We start from the raw sequence: 19,999 nt of genomic DNA on the forward strand, positions 1-19,999 counted from the left end.
AGACACCCTGGATATTTATGTTCCTAAGACTTTTGCACAGTACTGTACCTGCCTTGACCACCACTTCTAATAGCTCGTTCTATATACCCACTACGAGGGAAAAGCTTTGCCCCTCAAATTCTTATCAAATCCCTCTTTCTGTGCCTTGAGTTACAAGCCTAAAAAAACCCAGAAGATGCAGGAAAGTGCTTGTCACCTTCACTTGTGGAGAGAAACACTTAACAGCTTGGGTCAGTCACTGGATAAGTTCAAGTTTATTTTGCACAGGGTATAAATACTATGAAAAATCAACTTTCTGGAGACACTAGAGACTGCGGATGCTGGAATCCAGAACAATCTTCTGAAGGAACTCCCTCATTGGGTTGAGAGATGTCTGTGGGGGGAGGAGGGCAGAAAGATTGTTGATGTTTCAGCTCAAAATGCTGCTCAGGATCTGTAGCTTTCATCTGCTAATCATCTGGGGCATGGGTTCCTAACTTTTTTTAATGCCGTGGATGTCAGGTTGGGAAGCCCTAGTTTGGGGTATTTTTTTGTCCATTTATGCACTTTGTAGGTGCAAGAACAAATTGTGGGGATGTGGCCAAGTGGTTAAGGCATTGGACTAGCGACCTGAAGGTCGTGAGTTCGAGTCCTAGCCGAGGCAACGTGTTGTGTCCTTGAGCAAGGCACTTAATCACACATTGCTCTGTGACAACACTGGTGCCAAGCTGTATGGGTCCTAATGCCCTTCCCTTGGACAACATTGGTGTCGTGGAGAGGGGAGACTTGCAGCATGGGTAACTGCTGGTCTTTCATACAACCTTGCCCAGGCCTGCGACCTGGAGAGTGAAGACTTTCCAGGCGCAGATCCATGGTCTCGCGAGACTAACGGATGCCTTAACTTAAGGTGCAAGAACCTGTCAGAGATTTTTGGAGGTGAATAAAACCAACCAACCAAATCCTACATCCCGATTTGTCTCTAAGCTGTAGGTTCTGGTGCTTTCAATCTCTATCATTACTCTAAGTGCACAGCAAATACACCAACCCTTTTGAGTTAAAGACGCATCCATTTCTTGAGTAAAAAGTTCTTGAGTTCTAGTATAATCCTCCTGCCACATATCTTGTCTGGAGTTACATCTCTTAGTAGTTTCTTTTTTTAAAAATTTTATTTTTATTTGGATAAGGTATTCACAAGTAATACACAAACTTTTTCTACATGTATTTATGTGAGTAAATCTATATTAGTTTGTACATTCACAAGTGCACATTGAGACAACATAGAAAATAATTAGGTACTCAAATAGATGTTTATGTGCTATTGTAATTCCACTCTATTAAACTAAGTAATGATAATAGTTGTTATAAAAATATTAATAATAGTGGTTGAATACTAATTTCCATGTATCTCTTCTGGTTCATTTCTTTCTGGTCCAAAATTTCCCCAGATCTTTACTTGAGTTAATTCTACATTTTCCAAAAAATAGAACAGTAAACATTCGAGCCAAGGGTGCTTACGTTAACACTATAACTATGTTGGTGAGAAAAACAGTATAAACCATTAGGAGAGTCATCTAAAGTCTGCTCGCTCTGGGGTTATAAATTCAATCCATTTATTCCAAATTTGATAAACTTTTTCCTTTGGAATTCTCAGAGAGTTGGTCATCTTTTCCATTTTAAATGTTTCCAAAATGATTTCATGCCAATCTTCTCATGTAGGTGATGTTGGATTTAACCACTTTCTGGTGATTGATTTCTTTCTTGCCGCTAAAAGGGCCTACAGCAGCTTTATATCTTTCTTCTGTTCCAAAAACAATACATGCCCCAAGTAGAGAGTCTCAAAGTTCAGAGGCCCAAGTAGAGAGTCTCAGTTCAGAGGACATTTCTTAGTAGTTTCTTGAGAAGAAACCATCTTTCATCTGAAAGGAAGCAAAAACTAGTTTTCCATAAAATTATTTATATGATTTGTAGTTCAAAATGCCAGTTCTTCAAGAAAATTTGCATTTGGAGTCCAACAATACTTTAGGAATGAACTAGTCAATAGTTCCACAGCCCATCTTCATGTTTTATAAATGGTGTTATATAGAAGCATACAGTGGTTTTCAACTTGGCACGATTAGTAGAGCTGCTATCTCTCAGAGCTATGGACCCAAGTTTGATTTTGAGATTGGGTTCTGTGAATGTGTAGTTTGGGTATTCTCACCCAGTTTCCCTCTGGGTGCTCTGGTTTCCCCCTTCATCCCAAAGGCATGTGCGTCAGTACATTAACTGTCTACAGTTGGCTGCCCCAAGTGTGTAGGGGAGAGGTAGAATCTTGAAGAAGTTGGTGAGAATGGGGATTAAGAACTGGATGAATGTAAGATATAGAGTAAGTGGCTGGATGATGGTCTGCATTGACTCGGTACTTTGAAGGGACTGTTTCTACATCTCTAAGATTCTATGACTTGGAAATTGAATAACAATCTTAATCCGAAATTGGCTCCATTCTCAAGAGTGCTGCCATTTCTTCCATATTTTCAAGGTCTTTAATAATATTTGGCACATCTGCATCGACATACATTATTGCCAAACATCTGGGTGCTAGCTCATCCTCCTCTATCACAATTCTGCAGGTATCCTTCAGATTGTATGTTCTCCTCTTGGCTGTGTGACAACTCGCATAGTGGTAAATTTTTGCCAGTTGCAAGAAATGGCTCAACTTCATTTTGCTGCTTTCCTCTTCTGTCAGAGAGATCTGCAGGAACTGTGCAATATACTCTATAATCTGTTGGTGTGCCCTGAGCTCGCGGTGAGTGTATCGAGGTTGTGTTTTGTCAAGTACACCATCTTCTGTGCTGGTTGTTCCATCCCATTGTTGAGGATCTGTTGCTGTTTGTTGATCCTCTGGGTTTCCTTCTCCCATTTCTTTGTCCTCTTTTCCAGGTGTATCTCCTTCATTATTCCGTGACCTTAATCTGGGACTGCTCCCATGGCTTTTCTCTGAGTTTGGGCCATCCGTGTCCTGGAGCTTGCTTTTTCTTGTTTCTGTCCTGGCCACCAGTGAGTTCCATTCTCCCTGTTTTCCGCCATCACCGTTGGCGTTGGACTTGGGAACAGCAATAATGAGTTGCCACTGGTGGTCTCTCTGACTCAGCCAGATTTGATTTGTGGCCAAATCAAATGTGTCATTATCGTAATAGTCGTCTTTCACAATGACCTCGTCAACCAGCGTGGCTCCCAACTGTTGGAGTTTGATTTCGGATTCTTCATCCAACCAGTAGCTCTGCTCGACTCTAACTCTATGCATGGCCTCGGTGGTCCTGTTTACTGCAAGGAGGTAGAAATGGTTAGCCAAAGGAAAGTTTCACGCTCTAATTTTCTAATAAAAAATAGATTTGATATGGCATATTGGTTGCAAGCTTGATCTTGGCCATCAAGCATAAGGCCAGAAGAAGAAGAAAGGATCCCACTCACCTTGCTTATGGACTGTTTGTCCCACTCCCATCTGGAAAGGGGCTATGCAGCATCCTCTCCAGGACCACTAAAATCAAAAGCACTTACTTCCCCAAGCCATCAGGCTGATCAATGCCTCCGCCATTAACCCACAGCATCACTATATCAACACCTGCCACTCCTCAGGCACCTCAACGCACTTTACAGTTACTTAGACATTGTGTTTTATAGGATTGCTTTTATTGCTTGTTTATGCTTTTGTATTTCTATATGATGCAGTAACAATAATTTTGTTCCCTGTGTACTTAATAAACAATCTTGAATCTTCTGTTCACGTTGTTGCTTTTGAACGAGATCAGCGGTGCTGGAAGTAGGTGTTTCTGATTTGTCCCCAGTGGTTTCTGATCTCGTGCAGCGACAGAGGAAGTGTTGCAATTATGCGTGTGCTTGTAACCACCCTGCTTGGTTTGAGGTTGGAATCTGTCTGGGTGGTTGGCGGGAAGGAAGTGGGTGCGGGAACGTGGAGATCTTGGTGCTCGAGGTAGCTTCAGAAGGTGGAAGTGTGTCACAGCAATTACATCACTTTGGAAGGCAGGGGGAAAAGAATGACACATTCGACACTGACAGTGTTTCAGAACTTGTTTACTATGAAGATGACTCTCTTCTTTTTGGTGTGTAGTAGGGTTTTCTTCTGGCATTCATGACTCTAAATAGAAATTGGTGCAGAATAAAATTGGGAAATCATCCAGCCAGGTTGATGCAAAATCCTGTTCAAAGTAACTTTACTATCAAAGTGCCTGTATACTACCTTCATTTTCTTGCAGGAGAGAAGAAACACAGGTATGTTAGACTTTATGGAAAACTAGGCCATGGAACAGTAGATCCGTGCTTCCCAGTGAGGCAAAATCCCTTGCTAGGATCTCGTTTCCCAGTGACTAAAACGATATTGGTGTGCAATTATACCTCTTAGCTCTGGCATGTTTTTTAGACACACAAGAAAGCTGATTTGTTCTTGCCGCATCTGACACAGGATCCAGAGAGTTTTACACTTTGGAGTTAATGAAAACCAGAGCTTTAGATCAGTCACAATCGTTCGTGCAGTAGTTGGCGTCTGTCTGTTCAGTGAAGATTTTAATTGAAGATGCAATTAAAATCTTCACAGAACAATGGTTTTTGTGGTTCCATGATGAATTGTAATACAAATGGATATAACAATCTTTTTACACTCTTTTGCTCCAGTCCTACTTGTACCTAAGCAACAGCTTAATTGAAATGAAAATTGCTTTTGCCTATGACGTACTATTTCAGTATCCATGGTAATCGTGGCAATGGTCACAATATATTCGATTGAAAGCAGTGAATTAGCTGACAGCTCAATTGGAGGACACCTTCACTGAAGTACTGTGCCCTCTGTCTACTCTACCTAAAGAAATGATACCGCACTGTAACATTTATATTACCTGGATAAGCTGCAAGTGTTCTGGATAGGCTTGTCTTGACCATCTAACAGTGTAGGTAATGGCCTTTGACAAGTCCGGCTGGTGCTCATGCAGACTTACCTGTTCAAGTTCAGTCTCGTGTCAATGGGACACTTCCTTCTGGTTTATGCCCTTACATTACAGGCTTGAGGTTTGTCACCAATCAGCCCTCTCCTTCCTCAAATGTCCAACTGTCACTTTCTTTGACTTGACGAATAATGAGTCTTGTTTCCTAGATTCTCGTTACAAGTACTGCTGCCTAGCAACTCTGCTGAGTAAGGTAATCCAGTATGTTTATAGATACCCACGGTCGACAGAGAATAGTTTGATTTATTAGTGGTGGCATTGTTCAGCTTCCATTGTTTGTTGTTTGCTTGTAATCGTGTCAGAATCAGCTTTAATATCACTGGCGTACAGAATGTTGTGAAATTTGTTGTTTTGTGGCAGCAGGACAGTGCATTGCATGATGATAAAAGCAGTGCAGTAAGAGAGCGAAAAATAGTGATGTGGTGTACATGGGTTCATTGTCCATTTAGAATTCTGGTGGCAGAGGGGAAGAAGCTGTTCCTAAAACATTGACTGTGTATCTTCCGGCTCTTGTACCATCTCCCTGATGGCAGCAACGTGAAGCAGGCATGTCCTTGTAGCAGACATCCCATCCTGCAAAAACTCATTTCAGGGAGGTAGCACCATCAATTTGTGGGAGACTCCCGGGAGAGGTGGGATGTCGCAATAGAGTAGCTCCTTAGCAGCTAGCCAGCTAGTTTAAATAACGTTAGCTATGCTAATGAACAAATGACACCTGTTAAGCTCACCTCAACACATCTTTTATAGCCTTAACCCACCATGGGCAATAGAAAAGTCATTGTTGCGAACAGTGCAGCGAGCAACACTGTCATTATTTTGACCCCTATTAGGCAGGGGTACACTTCAGTGTCGTCTGGGGTGACGTACGTTTTATATTTTCTTTTTTTGGAACACTCTGCCATGGCGCGCGCGCTCTCGCTCTGTCTCTCTCGTGGTCGCTTTTGCGCTCTCTCTTGCTTTTCTCTCACTGGCTGTCAAAAAATTGATTTCCGTGATATTGTATATAATTTGTGGGCATCAGGGAGCCACTATTAATATGTGGGAGACTCCTGGAAGTTCTGGGAGAGGTGGGATGTCTGTTGTAGATGGGGCTGCTTAATGACAGATTAGATTATGAAGACTCGCAGTCCTCTTTTATTGTCATTTAGTAGTGCATGCATTAAGAAATGATACAATATTTCCTCTGGTGTGATATCACAAAACACTGGACTCAGCTCTCCGACACCGAGTACTGAGCGCCATCTCTGTCCGAACGATACAACCTCAATCTCGGTCACCAACAGCAGGCAAAGCCAGGGATTTTGAGGCCTACCCTCCGAAAGATTCCCGACCACACAGTAACGACAGCAGCGAACGAGCGTTTCAGAAATTTCTCCAGATGTTCCTCTGTGCTTTCACGTCCCTCTCCATCAAATCAGAATTGTCCATGGCCCCTATTTAACGGATATGATATCATTTTCACCGGAGGGCTGCACACACACGGTGTGCTGCTCTCTCTCCTCCCGCCAGATGCCTCCTTTTTGAGTCACCGCCTTTTGAAGGTGTCCTCGGCGCTGGGGAGGCTGTTGCCTGTGATGGAGCTGGCTGAGCTTGCCACTTTCAGCAGCTTTTTCCGATCCTGTGTGGTGGCCCCTCCATATCACAGTGTCGCTGTTATTTTTGCCTTGTCTGATATCTTGCCTTTTTACCACCCTCCATATTCCTGCAAGTGAATGATGAGAGGGGCTTGACTATTTATGAAAAGAGATATGGGAGCATCTCCAGTTCTGGCTGGGGTAGTTTGCAGAGCGAGTCATTGAAGGAAGAGAAGAGAACAGCTGGGAAGCTGTTAAATTGAATCTCCAAAGGATGAAAACTGCTATTAATGAAAGAGCATAAGACATAAGAGCAGAGCTAATGCAAAGATCCTGCAGATCCAGAGCAACACAAACAAAATGCTGGAGGAACTCAACAAGTCAGACAGTGTCAATGGCGAGGAATATATTGTTGACATTTCAGTCTGAGATCCTTCATCAGCTCATAAGACCATAAGACATGGGAGAAGTATTAGGCCACTTGACCCATCATATGTGTTGTGCCATTCCATCATGACTGATTTATTATCCCTCTCAACCCCATTCTCCTGCCTTCTCCCTGTAACCTTTGGCACCCTCACTAATCAAGAACTTCTGCTTTAAATATACCTAATGACTTGGCCTCCACAGTTGTGAATTCCACAGATTCACCGTCGTCTAGCTGAAGATATATCTCCTCTGTTAGAACATAGAACATACAATACAGCGTACAGTACAGACCTTTGATCTTCGGGCAGAGTCGGAAAGATTAGAGTTATTGCAGACTTGCTTATGTAAACTTGCCCCAGCATCATCTTTGTTTGTGGCCTCTCTCCACAGATATATTTCTAAGACTGATAGAAGTTTGTTTTTTGGATAAATATTAACCTCCCATACCCTTTAACAGAGCCCAGCCGGACTTTGTTCCATCTCTTTGAAAGTGCGTGTCCATTGCATTTGCCTTGATGCTGGAATCTGCCGTGGGGCTTCTCTCTGCAGTCAACCGCCTGTCCTAAGACTCGATCTCTACAACCACTGGAGGTGAATGAGTGAGGCACAAGTCCAGGAGTTCTCAAACCATCCCCTTTTAATTAATTATTGTTATTTAAAAAAATTATTTCGTGCTTCAGCACGATAACAAGCCAGCAGGTGGCGTAGTGGCATCAGTGCCGGACTTTGGAGTGAAGGCTCCTGAGTTCGAATCCAGACAACTCCCTTGCATGCTTTCCATCCGTGCTGGGTTGAGTGTTGAGCTAGCAACTCGGCCTCATAAAAATAAGAAACCCTGCTAAAAAAAAATGCCGTCATGATGGTGTCCTGATGACTCCACTCGGATTTGAGGGCTTTCTTCTTCTTCTTCTTCTTCTTCTTCTCTTCATGGTAACAGGCCCTTTCAGCTCATGACCTCAGCTAGCCCTAACACATACATCTTTGGACTGTGGGAGGAAACCAGAGCACCTGGAGGAAACCTACGCTGTCATTGGGAAAATGTACAAACTCCTGACAGATTGTGGCAGGAAATGAACCCAGTTTGCTGGCACTGTAAAGCATTGTTCTAGCCACTATGCTACTGTGCTTTCCCACTTATCCAATGGTGACCTTTGAGAGTAACCGCTTTAGAAGTTACCTCTATGTTAAGTACTTAGTATACTGGTTTGATTTTAATGGTAAAGTAATTAAAATTTCCGTATGGATGGGATATTTGGCCGCTCACCAGGGTGGTCAGATGTTTTTTTTCTGTGATTGTGGTTAAATCTCAGGCACCTGAGATATTTCCCCATGTTTTGTATTGTAGGGAATTCTTGGAGATAATAATCTGGAAAAGTGATCATGGCTCTTGGTAAAACCTACTGCAACTGGTATTCCCAGGTAGTTCCCCCAGCATTTTTGCCGGTACCCATTCTCAGCTGGGTAGACTGGAGCATTGTGTGGTTAAGTGTCTTGCTCAAGGACACACACACTGCCCCGTCCGAGGCTTGAACCCGTGACCTTCAGATCGCTAGTCCAACGCCTTAACCACTTGGCCACATGCCACACATGTGATAGAGGGAGAGGAATAAAACATAAGATTTCTTTATTTGTGTTGTGTATTCTCAGGACGGTGGCTATCATGGTTGCCATTTTTGCCCTCCTGACAAGGACAATTAATCTACATTTCGCATTGTTACCTTGAACAGAATTTACTACATTTTGTATTAGAATTTGGCTTGAGGCAGAACCGAAATGTGTTCTGGAGCAATTTTTTAAAGCCTTAATAATCACAGGAGTGGCGGGGGTGTAAATGTGTCTTCACAAAAGGAAGTGGAAGGTGCTCCTTTCCTCCACTAGTGCGCATGTCTCTGTTGGGCAAAGTGTAGCGCCTGCTTAGCTCCCCACCCTGATCAGGGTCACGTGAAGCCAAGAGGGCTGGTGGTGGATGGTCGTATGAGCAGCTGGTGAATGTCACAAGTCCTGGTTATGCGACCACTGACGCCAGGCAAACAATCTCTGAAGAGTATTGATAAAGGCTAGGGTCACCCATCTTGTAAAGACACTGCCCAGAAGAAGGCAATGTCAAGCCACTTGTGTAGAAGAATTTGCCAAGAACCATCATGGTCATCGCCTCATCATACGACATGGCATAGCACAAGTGAATGAATGATCACAAGATTGCAAGGGTCTTGGAAAAAGTGTGTCATCCAATTGAGTTGTTAGTGTGTTAATTCCATTGATAGTTGAATTCATATCCTGAGAGAAAAAAATAATCTTCTTGTCCTGAGCGGGTGGAAAATGTACTTCTGTATATTAAGAGTGCAAGTAAATCACGAGCACAGGAGTGACTGAGCACTAGGAGACTGATAGGAAATGATTGGGGTTGTCAAGAGGTCAGCTGGTGGGTGGGGGTGTTGTTTAGCCTCACTGCTTGGGGGAAGTAAATGTGTTTAGGTCTGATGGTCCTGGCATGAATGCTATGTAGCCTCCTCCCTGATGGGAGTGGGGCAAACAGTCCAGGAGAGGGGCGGGTGGGATCCTTCGTGACGTTACTGGCCCTTTTCTGGCACTTTTCTGTATGCATGACCTTGGTGGCGGGTAACCCATTCAATTCAAGTATAATTGTCATTCAGTCATACATGAATACAGGCAAATGAGGCAGCGTTACTATGGGTTCAAGGAGCAAAATGCAGTACCACTAGTTACACGCGGTATTGCAGAAAGCAAGCAGAAATGGCATCACTATCATGGAATAAGAGTCCCAAAGCTTGCGCCAGCGAATACTGGGGGTGGGGGGGGGAACGAGGGGGGGTTGTGGACAGCAGTGACTCCTGACTGTGTGCTGCACACCACCCCAAACACTACTCCTCTGTCCCCAATGTGACACTGCAGCTTGAGGCCCAGCCCTGGTGTATACAAGCACATATAAAATACTAGTAAAACCACAACAATACAAATGTATATGTACACAGTCCAGACCCCTCAATCCATTTGAAAGCACAACTGTTCCATGCCGCCCCTGGTGGAGAGCACCACATGCTGTCCCCCACAAACCCTGATTTTTGCTCATTCCAATTTTATATAATTAGCAGCTGTTATATAAAATGGTCAGTGACTGATGGCTGAGTTCTCTCTTACAGTAACTCTAGTGCCAGCTCCCCTCCCACCCCCCACCAGCTGTGCACTTTGAGTGTTGAAAGTACGTGCAGACTTGGTGAGACAGCCTTGCAAAATTAAAGAGAATGAGATCTTTGAGCGGCTGTTGTGATGTCACTGTTACAGAATAATGCTCTCGTGTGATTCACAGAGAAACTTCTGACTATTCTAAAGCCAAATTGGAAGCAAACCGAGCGAATTTGCTTGCAAGACCGAAGCATGGGCTGGTGGACGCACTCCAGAGGGATATGTAACGCTTGTCTCTACTTTGTTTCAGAGCTGTAAGAAGTTTTCTGCACTTGATTAACACCAAGCTGTTTCCCAGTCCTTGCCAACACAGCAGTTGCCCAAACCATACACGTGTAAGAGCAAAACAGAAATATGGGTAAGTGCAAATATACCATTCATTTAACTTTGTCTATATATACTGTTAAGTGTACAGATAACTTCCTTGTCTTGTTATTTCTCTTCAGTTCCTGACGTTTAAAACAAATCACTTTCATACAGTGTCAGTGGCACACTGACGAAGTTTGCCAAAATTGAGGCAGTCTCTGTTAACATAAAAGCTTCCATGGCAGTATTTTAAAGGATCGCCATCGTAGTGTAGTGATTAGCACAACACTATTACAAATGTCACTCCACTCTTTAAGAAGAAAAGAAACAATAGGCCAGTTAGTCTGACCTCAGTGTTGATGTGAAGATGTTGGAGTCAATTGTTAAGGATGTGCTTTTGGGGTACTTAGAGGCATATGATAAAATAGGCCATAGTCAACATGGTTTCCTCAAGGGAAAATCTTGCCTGACAAATCTTTTAGAATTCTTTGAAGAAATAACAAGCAGGATAGACAAAGGAAAAACAGTTGATAATATGTACTTGGATTTTCAGAAGGCCTTTGAACAGGTGCCACACATGAGGCTGCTTAACAAGCTACGAGTCTATGGTATTACAGGAAAGATTCTAGCATGGATAAAGCAGTGGCTGATTGGCAGGAGGCAAAGAGTGGGAATAAAGGGAACCTTCTCTGGTTGGCTGCCAGTGACTAGTGGTATTCCACAGGGGTCTGTTGGGAACCAATTCTTTTTACGTTATAATGATTGATGATGGAATTGATGGCTTTGTTGCAAATTTGCAGATGATACCAAGATAGGTGGAGGGGAAGGTAGTTTTTGAGGAAATAGAGAGGCTACAGAAGGAGTTAGACAGATTAGGAGAGTGGGCAAAGAAATGCCAGATGGAACTCAGAATTTGGAAGTGTACGGTCATGTACATTGGTAGAAGAAATGAAAGGGTTGACTATTTTCTGAGTGGAGAGAAAATACAAAAATCTGAGGCACAAAGGGATTTGGGAGTTCTTGTGTAAGATTCTCAAAAGTAAATTTGCAGGTTGAGTCTGCAGTGAGGAGGGCAAATGCTATCACAAACAAGAGAAAATCTGCAGATACTGGAAATCCGAGCAACACACACAAAATGCTGGAGGAACTCAGCAGGCCAGGCAGTGTCTGTGGAAAAGAGTACAGTTGACATTTCGAGGCGAAACCCTTTGGCAGGACTGGAGATAAGAAGCTGAGTAGGTTTAAAAGATGGGGGAGGGGAGAGAGAAACACAAGGTGATAGGTGAAATCTGGAGGGGGAGGGATGAGGTAAAGAACTGGGATGTTGATTGGTGAAAGAGACAGAAGCCCATTGAAGGAAGAAAAGGGGGGAGCAGCACCAGAGAGAGGTGATGGGCAGGCAAGGAGATGAGCTGAGAGAGCGAAAAGGGGCTGGGAAATGGTGAAGCAGGGTGTTGGGGCACGTTACCAGAAGTTTGAGAAATCGATGTTCATGCCATCAGGTTGGAGGCAAATGCAATGTTAGCATTCATTTCAAGAGGACTAGAATATAACAGCAGGGATGTAGTTTTGAGACTTTATGAAGCGCTGGTGAGGCCTCACTTGGAGTATTGTGAGCAGGTTTTGGCTCCTTAGCTTAGAAAGGATGTGCTGAAACTGGAGAGGGTTCAGAGGAGGTTCACGGAAATGATTCCAGGATTAAATGGCTTGTCATATGAAGACTGTTTGATGGCCCTGGGCCTGTATTCACTGGAATTCAGAAGGATGAGGGGTGACTTAATTGAAATCTAATGAATGGTGAAAGGCTTTGATAGAGTCGATGTGGAGAGGATGTCTCTTGTGGTGGGAGAGTCTAAAACTGGAGACACAGCCTCAGATTAGAGGGGTGTCCCTTTATAATGGAGATGAGGAATTTCTTTAGTCAGAGAGTACTGAATCTGTGGAATTCATTGCCATTGTATATTGAAGGCAGAGGTTGATAGATTCTTGATTCATCAGGACATGAAGGAATACGGGGAGAAGACAAGAGATTGGGGCTGAGAGGAAAAATGGACCAGCCATGATGAAATAGCAGAGCAGACTTGATGGGCTGAATGGCCTAATTCTGCTCCTATTTTTATGGTCTTGTTACAGCTTGGGGTGTTTCAGAGATCGTTCAATTCCAGCTTCGTCTGTAAAGAGTTTGCATGATCTGCCCTTGAGCTTGTGTGTTTCCTCTGGGTGTTCTGGTTTCCTCCCCCATTCCAAGGACACACCATTTAGTAGGTTAGTTGGTCATTATAAATTGTACTGTGGTTAGGCTAGTGTTAGATAGGTGTGTTGCTGGATGCTGCGGCTCGTTGGGCTGGAAGGGCCTGTTCTGCACTGTATCTCTAAATAAGTGAATAAAGAACTTTCCTGGATTGATATTCCAACTTTTTTGGTATTCCAGAAGTTAGGCTAGTGTGAAATAGGTGGGTTGCTGGACAGTGTGGCTTGTTGGGCCTGTCAGGTCTGTTCCGCACTGCATCTCTAAATAATTGAATGAAGAACTTTCCTGGAGTGATAATCCATCTTCTTTGTATTCCAGTGCTGCATCAGCAGCCTTTCTCCCTGCCCCCAACCAAATTCTCTCTCCAAATTTTCATCCACTATGATGAAGTGCTTTGAGAGGCCGGCGATGAAACCCTGCCTGAGAAGTGACTTGAACCCACTCCAATGTGCTTACCATCATAACAGGTCAATGGCAGTTACCGTTTCATTGGCTCTTCATTCAGCCCTGGAACAGTGAAGATGCACGTATCAGATGCTCTTCATTGATCACAGCTTGGCATCCCCTCAAAACTAATCAATAAGCTTCAAGACCTAGGCCTTAATACCTCCTTGTTCAACTGGATCCTCAATTTCCTCACTTGCAGACTCCAATCAGTTTGGACTGGCAACAGCCTCTCCTCCACAATCTCTATACGCATGGGTTCACCACAATGCTGTGTGCTTAGCTCCCTTTACTCTTTACACTTATGACCACGCGAATAAGCACAACTCCAATGTTATATTTAAGTTTGCTGATAACGCCTTTGTCGTTGGCCAAATCAAAGGTGGCGATGAATCAGCATATAGGAGGGAGATTGAAAATCTATCTGAGTGGTGCCGTAACAGCAACCTCTCACTCAATGTCAGCAAGACCATTGTGCTGATTTTTGACTCCAGGCGGAGGAAACCAGAAGTCCATGACCCAGTCCTCATTGGTGATCAGAGGTGGAGTGAGTCAGCAACTTTAAGTTCCTAGGTATTATCATTTCAGAGGATCTGTCCTGGGTCCAGCAGGTAAGTGCCATTAGGAAGAAAGCACGGCATTGTCTCTACTTTATTAGATGTTTGCAAAGATTAGACATGTCATCTAAAACTTTGACAAACTTCTATAAACGTGTGGTGGAGAGTATATTACTAGTTATATCACAGCTTGCTATGGAAACACCAACGTCCTTGAACAGAAAATCCTACAAAAAAATAGTAAATTTGGCCCAATCTATCATGGGTAAAGCTTTCCCATTATTAAGCACATTTACACAAAACACTGTGAAATCAACATCCATTATCAAGAGCTCCCACCATCCAGGCCATGCTTTTTGCTGTTTTCATCAGGAAGAAGGTGCAGGAGCCTTAGGACCCACACCAGTAGGTTCAGGAACAGTTATTAACTTCAGCCCTCAACCATCAGGCTCTTGAACCAAATGGGATAACTTCACTCAACTTCAATCGCCCCATCACAGAACTCCATACCAGACAGTGAATGCTCTCTCCACAGTATGTTGTAAAAAAAAAATAAAATTGAGCGAGTCTTTAGTGGCGTCTCCTCCAATCTCCTCAAACTCCTTATGAAAATAGCTGCTGATGTGCCTTTTTTGTAATTGTTGGGTCCACGGTAGATATGCAGAGATGTTGACATTTCATTCCTGGAATTTTTCCCGATAATGCTTACCAGGAACAGGTGGGCCAAAAAACCCTGTTGGGGGTTATATATAGACTTCCAAATAGTAGCAAAGTTGTGGTCTACAAATTACAATGGGATCTAGAAAATTCATGTCAAAAGGGCAATGTTACGATAATCATAGGGGATTTCAATATGCAAGTAGGTTTGGGAAATTAGGTTGGTGCTGTATCTGGGGGTTGGGTTGGGGGGGAAGAGTTTTGTAGAATGCCTACAAGATGACTTTTTAGAGCAGATCGTTCTTGAGCCCACTAGGGATTCAGCTATTCTGGGTTGGGTGATGTGCAAAGAACTGGAATTGATTAGAAGGCTTAAGGTAATGGAACCCTAAGGAGCCAGTGAACATAATATAATAGAATTCAGCCTGCAATTTGAGAAAGAGAGGTAAGGTCAGATGTATCAGTATTACAGTGGAGTAGAGTGAGGTGCAGAGGCACAAGAGAAGAACTGGCCAAAATTGATTGATTAGCTGCAGATCAGCAGTGGCTGGAGTTTCTGGGAGCAGTTTGGAAGTTGCAGGATAAGTACATCCCAAAGAAGAAGTAGTATTCTAAAGGCAGGTCTATAGCTGAGTGGCTCACTGTGGCAGGTGGGTAGGCCTCTCTGCCTCGTGTGGTGTCCGTCTCTTTTGATGAATGTTACTGATATCGTAGGATGGTATTGTGGTTCTGTGTTTATGGACTGTGGACTTTTTCAGACTTACGGTTTTTATATTCGTTTTTTTTAATCACCCATTCCTTTTCTGTTTCATTGTGCGAGGAGAAGGTGTTGGGGGTGATGTTCTGTTAGTTTTTTGTGCAGAGGAGGTGTTGTTTTTTGGGGGGGGGGTCAATGTTCCTTTTCTATTTGTGCAGAGGAAGGGGGTTTTGGAAGATTGATAATTGGAATACCATTCCTTTTAGTATTGGGGGGGTTAAGTTTGATGCTTCTATCTGAACAACTTTCATGTTCTTTCTTTGCTGTAGTTCTTTCTTGTTCTTTATCTGGAGAAGACAAATTTCAGAGTTGACTATGGATACATGCTTTAATAATAAATGAACCTTTGAACCTTTGAAAAGGTGTACTGATATTAGAGAGGGTTCAAAGGAAGTTCACAAAAACGATTTCCAGACTGAAAGGCTTATTATATGAGGAGTGTTTGATGGCTCTGGTCTCATACTCTCAGGAATTCAGAAGAATGAGGGGGTTCTCATTGAAACCTATCAAATATTGAGGGGCCTTGATAGAATGGATGTGGAGAGGATGTTTCCTATGGTGAGGATTCTAAGACCAGAAAGACATAATCTCCCAGTGTTTGGATGACCATTTAAAATGGAAGTGAGGAGGAATTTCCTTAGCCAGACAGTGGTGAATCCTTGGAATTTGTTGCCACAGGTGGCCGTGGAGGCCAAGTCATTGGGTATATTTAAGGCAGAGTTTGATATATTCTTGATTAGTCAGGGCATGAAGGGATATGAGGAGAAGGCAGGAGATTGGGGCTGAGAAGGAAATGGATCAGCCATAATGAAATAGTGGAACAGACACGATGGGCCGAATGGCCTAATTCTGCTCCTATTTCTTAAAGTCTTATGGACATCTTCAAATAGTAATGCCTCAAAAAGGAGACATCCATTATTATGAATGCCCTTTTCTCAGGACATGCTGTCTTGTCGTTATTACCATCAGGGAGGAGGTAGAGGAGCCTGAAGATACATTCTAATCATTTGAATTCCTTCCACCTGTATTCCATTTGCCCATATTTTCTCCTTGGTGAAAGATTTAGTTGACATCAGACATAGTTAACTGTTTTGTGGAGTCTATTTTAAGATCTGTGATATTCAACATTATCCTGCCTTCTGGATGTTTTCAATATTTCAATGGTATTTTGAAGTTGCTTGCCTAGCTTTCAATTGGGTAGACAAGGAAGTAAGTTTGCTTTCAGTTTGTGCCTTTGGGGGATGATGAAAGGTTCCTTTTCAAGAAGCATTTAGTGATTTTTTTCCTTTTTCCATCACCTTGCGACTCCTGCAGTGCATTTCAGCCTCTAGAGCAGGTGTTTCCAACCTAGAGTCCGTGGACCCCTTGCTTAATGGTGTTGGTCCATGGCATAAAAAATGTTTGAATCCCTGCACTAGGACAACTGCTGATGTTTTTTTTTAAACCTGTGATACAGGAAGCATTGCAGCCAGTTCATGCATAGCAGTCCCTACCGATTACAAAGTTACACTGACCTGGAGACATTCCGAACTACTGTACATGTCAGAAAATGCCCGAAATGCTCAGCAGGTCACGTGGTATCCATGGAGGGAAATAACAAGCTCTAATGAGGGGTTGCTAACTACCAGGTTCAGGAATAGTTATTATCCTTCAACCATAAGGTTCCTGAACCAACGTGGATAACTTCACTTTCAACAACACTGAACTGATCTCTGAACACAACCTATGGATTCACTTTCAAGGACCCTGCAACTCATGTCTCAGTAGTATTTACTTACTTATTGTCTTTACACAGATTGTTTTCTTTGCATATTAGTTGCTTGCCAGTTTTTCTTTCTTTCTATTGCATTTAAGACCATAAGATATAGGAGCAAAATTAGGCCATTTGGCCCATGAAGTCTGTTCCACTAATTCACCATGGCTGATCCATTTCCCTCTCAGCCCCAATCTCCTGCCTTCTCTCTGTATCCCTTCATGCCCTCCATAATCAAGAGTCTGTCAACCTCTGCCTTAAGTATACCTAATTTCATTGTTCTACTCTGAATGCCTCCAAGAAAACAAATCTCATGGAGATATATGATGACATATAGGTACTTTGATAATAAATTTACCTTGAATTTCTGTTTCTCTTTCTATGTATACTCACTGACCTGCCAAGGATTTCTATCATTGTTTTGAGTCTTTTTTAATTTTAGATTTACATTGTCTTAAGTTTTATTTTTGGTTTTCCATTTGTTATTTAGCTGTTGGTAGTTCTGATTGGTTGAACAAACTACATTTAGCTTTGGTTTTTGGTTTGTTGTAGATACAGTGGAAAGTTTGTCTTGCATTCTGTTCTTGCAGGTCAGATCATTGAGGAAGAAGTGTAATCTAAGCAAGTGTGAGGTGTTGCTCTTTGGAAAGTCAAATGTAAGGGGAAAGCATACAGTTAATGGCAGGACTCTTATTAGTTTGTATGTACAGAGGGATTTTGGGATCCATTGAGGTAGAGTGCTATAGCACAAAAATGGCTTTTTGGCCCACCTAGTTTATGCCGAGCTGTTATTCTGCCAAGTCCCATCGACCCAGACTGGATCATGTCCTTCCATTCCTTTTCCTATCCATGAAACTATCCAATTTTTCTCTTAAAGATTGTAATCGAACCGGCAACCACCACTTCTACTGGAAGCTTGTTCCTCACTCCCGCCACCCTCTGATGGAAGAAGATCCCCCCTCAGGTTCCAGTTAAATATTTCACTTTTCACCCTTACCCCATGATCTCTAGTTCTAGTCTCACCCAACCTCTGTGGAGAAAGCCTGCTTGCATTTACCCTACCCATACCCCTCATCTAGGGGTGCGTTTATCCTGCCTATGCCATCATCTAGGAGTGATATTTTTGTTGCATTTATTAGAGATACAGTGTGCTAACAGGACCTTCTAACCCAATGGGTCCACGCCACCCAGTTTCACCCATGTGACCAATTAACCTACAAACCCGTAAATCTTTGGAACGTGGGAAAAACTGGAGCACCCGTATAAAACTCACACAATCACAGGGAGAACATGCAAACTCCTTATAGATGGTGGGGGCGGGGGGTTGAACCCGGGTTTCTGGTGCTGTCATAGCGATATGCCAACCATGACGCTTTGCCTCGACTTGTAACAGGTGATGTTCCAGCTCTTATACTCAGTGCTCCTGCCAGTGAAGTTTTACTCCAGAAAACTTGTGCTATTTTCCTTCTCTTTTGTATTCACCATTAATCTCTCACAAAGGAATAGGTCCTGAGGCATGGGATCATGCCCAACTGCTGTGTGGACTTTGGGAAGTGGTTGCTGATATCTGATAACCAGATCCCAATCCACCATCCTCTCGTGCACACTGTCATGATTAATGGAGACCAGAGGTGGGACTTCGGTCTTTTTCCACTCCCGAACACTGAAGGGTGGCCAGATGTGCTCTGTCATGAAGGCCAAATGGATTCTAGAGCGGATAATACCAGCTGACACTCCTAATCCACTCTCTGCAAGGTATTTATCAGGAGTGTGACAAAATGATCATTTCCTTGTCTGCGTGCACCTCCAATAATTATTGCTCATAATATCCAGGACACATGAGCATCTTATCCCAACACCTTCAGTATTAATTCCCATCACAAAATCATCATCACCATTATGTACCGTGTTGTATGACATGGGTGGTCATGGTCTCATCACCGTAATTCTTCTTGGCAAATTTTTCTGCAGCAGAGGTTTGCCATTGCTGTCTTCTGGACAGCCTTCACAAGATGGGTGACTCCAGCCATTATCAATACTCTTCAGAGATTGTCTGCCTGGCATCAGTGGTCGCAGAAGTCCTGGATAGGTACCAGCTGCTCATACGGCCATCCACCACCTGCTCTCAAGGCTTCATGTGACCCTGATCAGGGGGCTAAGCAGGTGCTACATCTTGCCCAAGGATGACCTGCAGGCTAGTGGAGGGAAGGAGCACCTTACACCTCCTTTGGTAGAGATGTATCTCCACCCCGCCACCTGATCTACAAACCGTAGTTCGTAAAGCACCCAGGCTCTGCTGGCGGTACTTTGCAAGTGCGTAATGCAGCTTTCCCTTCAGGTTGCACACCATCCTCACTTGGAAATGCATCACTTGGTCTTTCATCTTTCGGTCCATATCCTGGAATGCTCTCCCCGTCAGCACTGGGAGAATATTCACTGTGGAAATGGGTGTAAAAGGCAGCTTTACAAGAATGGATGGGAATGAACGATATATATAGGCCTTGCCATCTTGTGAAAACAGTTTAAAAGTGTGTGTGTGTCTGAGAGAGGGATTAGGACAGGATATATTATACAACCAGCTACAGAAACTTCTAACTGTTTAACCTTGTCTTCAGTTTTTTTTATAGCATGTAACAATACATTTTCTTTTTGTTTCAACAAACGGTAAATGTGCCAGAGTACAAAAGATTTCCTGTGGAATCCATCTTCCCTCCCTTCCAGACACAAAGTGACCCAAGTGGGTCTCTATGATTTGCCATTTTAACCCTCTGTGGCAGCCCCATCATCTCTGGAGTTTACAGTGGTTTCTGTCTAGCCAGCTCTTACAGATAGGGTGGTTCCTTCTCTGGGCAGATGGCAAAGGGTGGGCACTTCACCTTGACAACTTCACGGTGATTCCATAGGATGCATTCTTGATCTGTTTGCACCACCTGGTATATCATGGTGTTAAGTTTCAATAATGCTGGTCTACTGTGCAGTGTTTCCTGTGGATCTCAGACTGATGACATATGTTTGTCCAGCTGAGTGTGATTTTTAAATCCTAGCTCCCTCTACCTTCAGTACATTTCGTCACCATTCACTCTTTCCTGCCCAA

General features: G+C 43.2%; 2 protein-coding genes across 7 annotated transcripts in view; one reads left to right on the top strand and one right to left on the bottom strand.

Annotated features, from left to right (window-relative positions):
* ralgps1 (Ral GEF with PH domain and SH3 binding motif 1) overlaps positions 1-19,999 on the top strand; it is a 761,372-nt gene that overhangs the window by 106,254 nt on the left and 635,119 nt on the right. For 5 of the 6 annotated variants that reach the window (XM_072240007.1, XM_072240011.1, XM_072240013.1 and 2 more), the window contains exon 2: positions 10,431-10,538. The gene's annotated coding sequence lies outside the window, so the exon portion shown is untranslated. Of the gene's footprint in view, positions 1-7,490; positions 7,568-10,430; positions 10,539-19,999 lie in introns of those variants that run through there. The other variant, XM_072240009.1, reaches the window with a different exon arrangement.
* On the bottom strand, positions 1,245-4,956 carry LOC140186126 (uncharacterized). The gene is made up of 2 exons (XM_072240029.1): positions 4,869-4,956; positions 1,245-3,282 (listed from the first exon to the last, which is right to left on the bottom strand). The coding sequence occupies exons 1-2, from the start codon at positions 4,909-4,911 to the stop codon at positions 2,441-2,443; spliced, it is 885 nt and encodes a 294-aa protein (XP_072096130.1). The 5' UTR covers positions 4,912-4,956; the 3' UTR covers positions 1,245-2,440.

Source organism: Mobula birostris, chromosome 22, assembly GCF_030028105.1.
Source record: "Mobula birostris isolate sMobBir1 chromosome 22, sMobBir1.hap1, whole genome shotgun sequence".
NCBI lineage: Eukaryota > Metazoa > Chordata > Chondrichthyes > Myliobatiformes > Myliobatidae > Mobula > Mobula birostris.

Coding starts and splice junctions, on each gene's coding strand:
- LOC140186126 (XM_072240029.1), bottom strand. CDS start 4,911: ATGGTCAAGACAAGCCTATCCAGAACACTTGCAGCTTATCCAG. Junction 3,283..4,868: donor AACACTTGCAGCTTATCCAG/GTAATATAAATG, acceptor ACCTCCTTGCAG/TAAACAGGACCACCGAGGCC.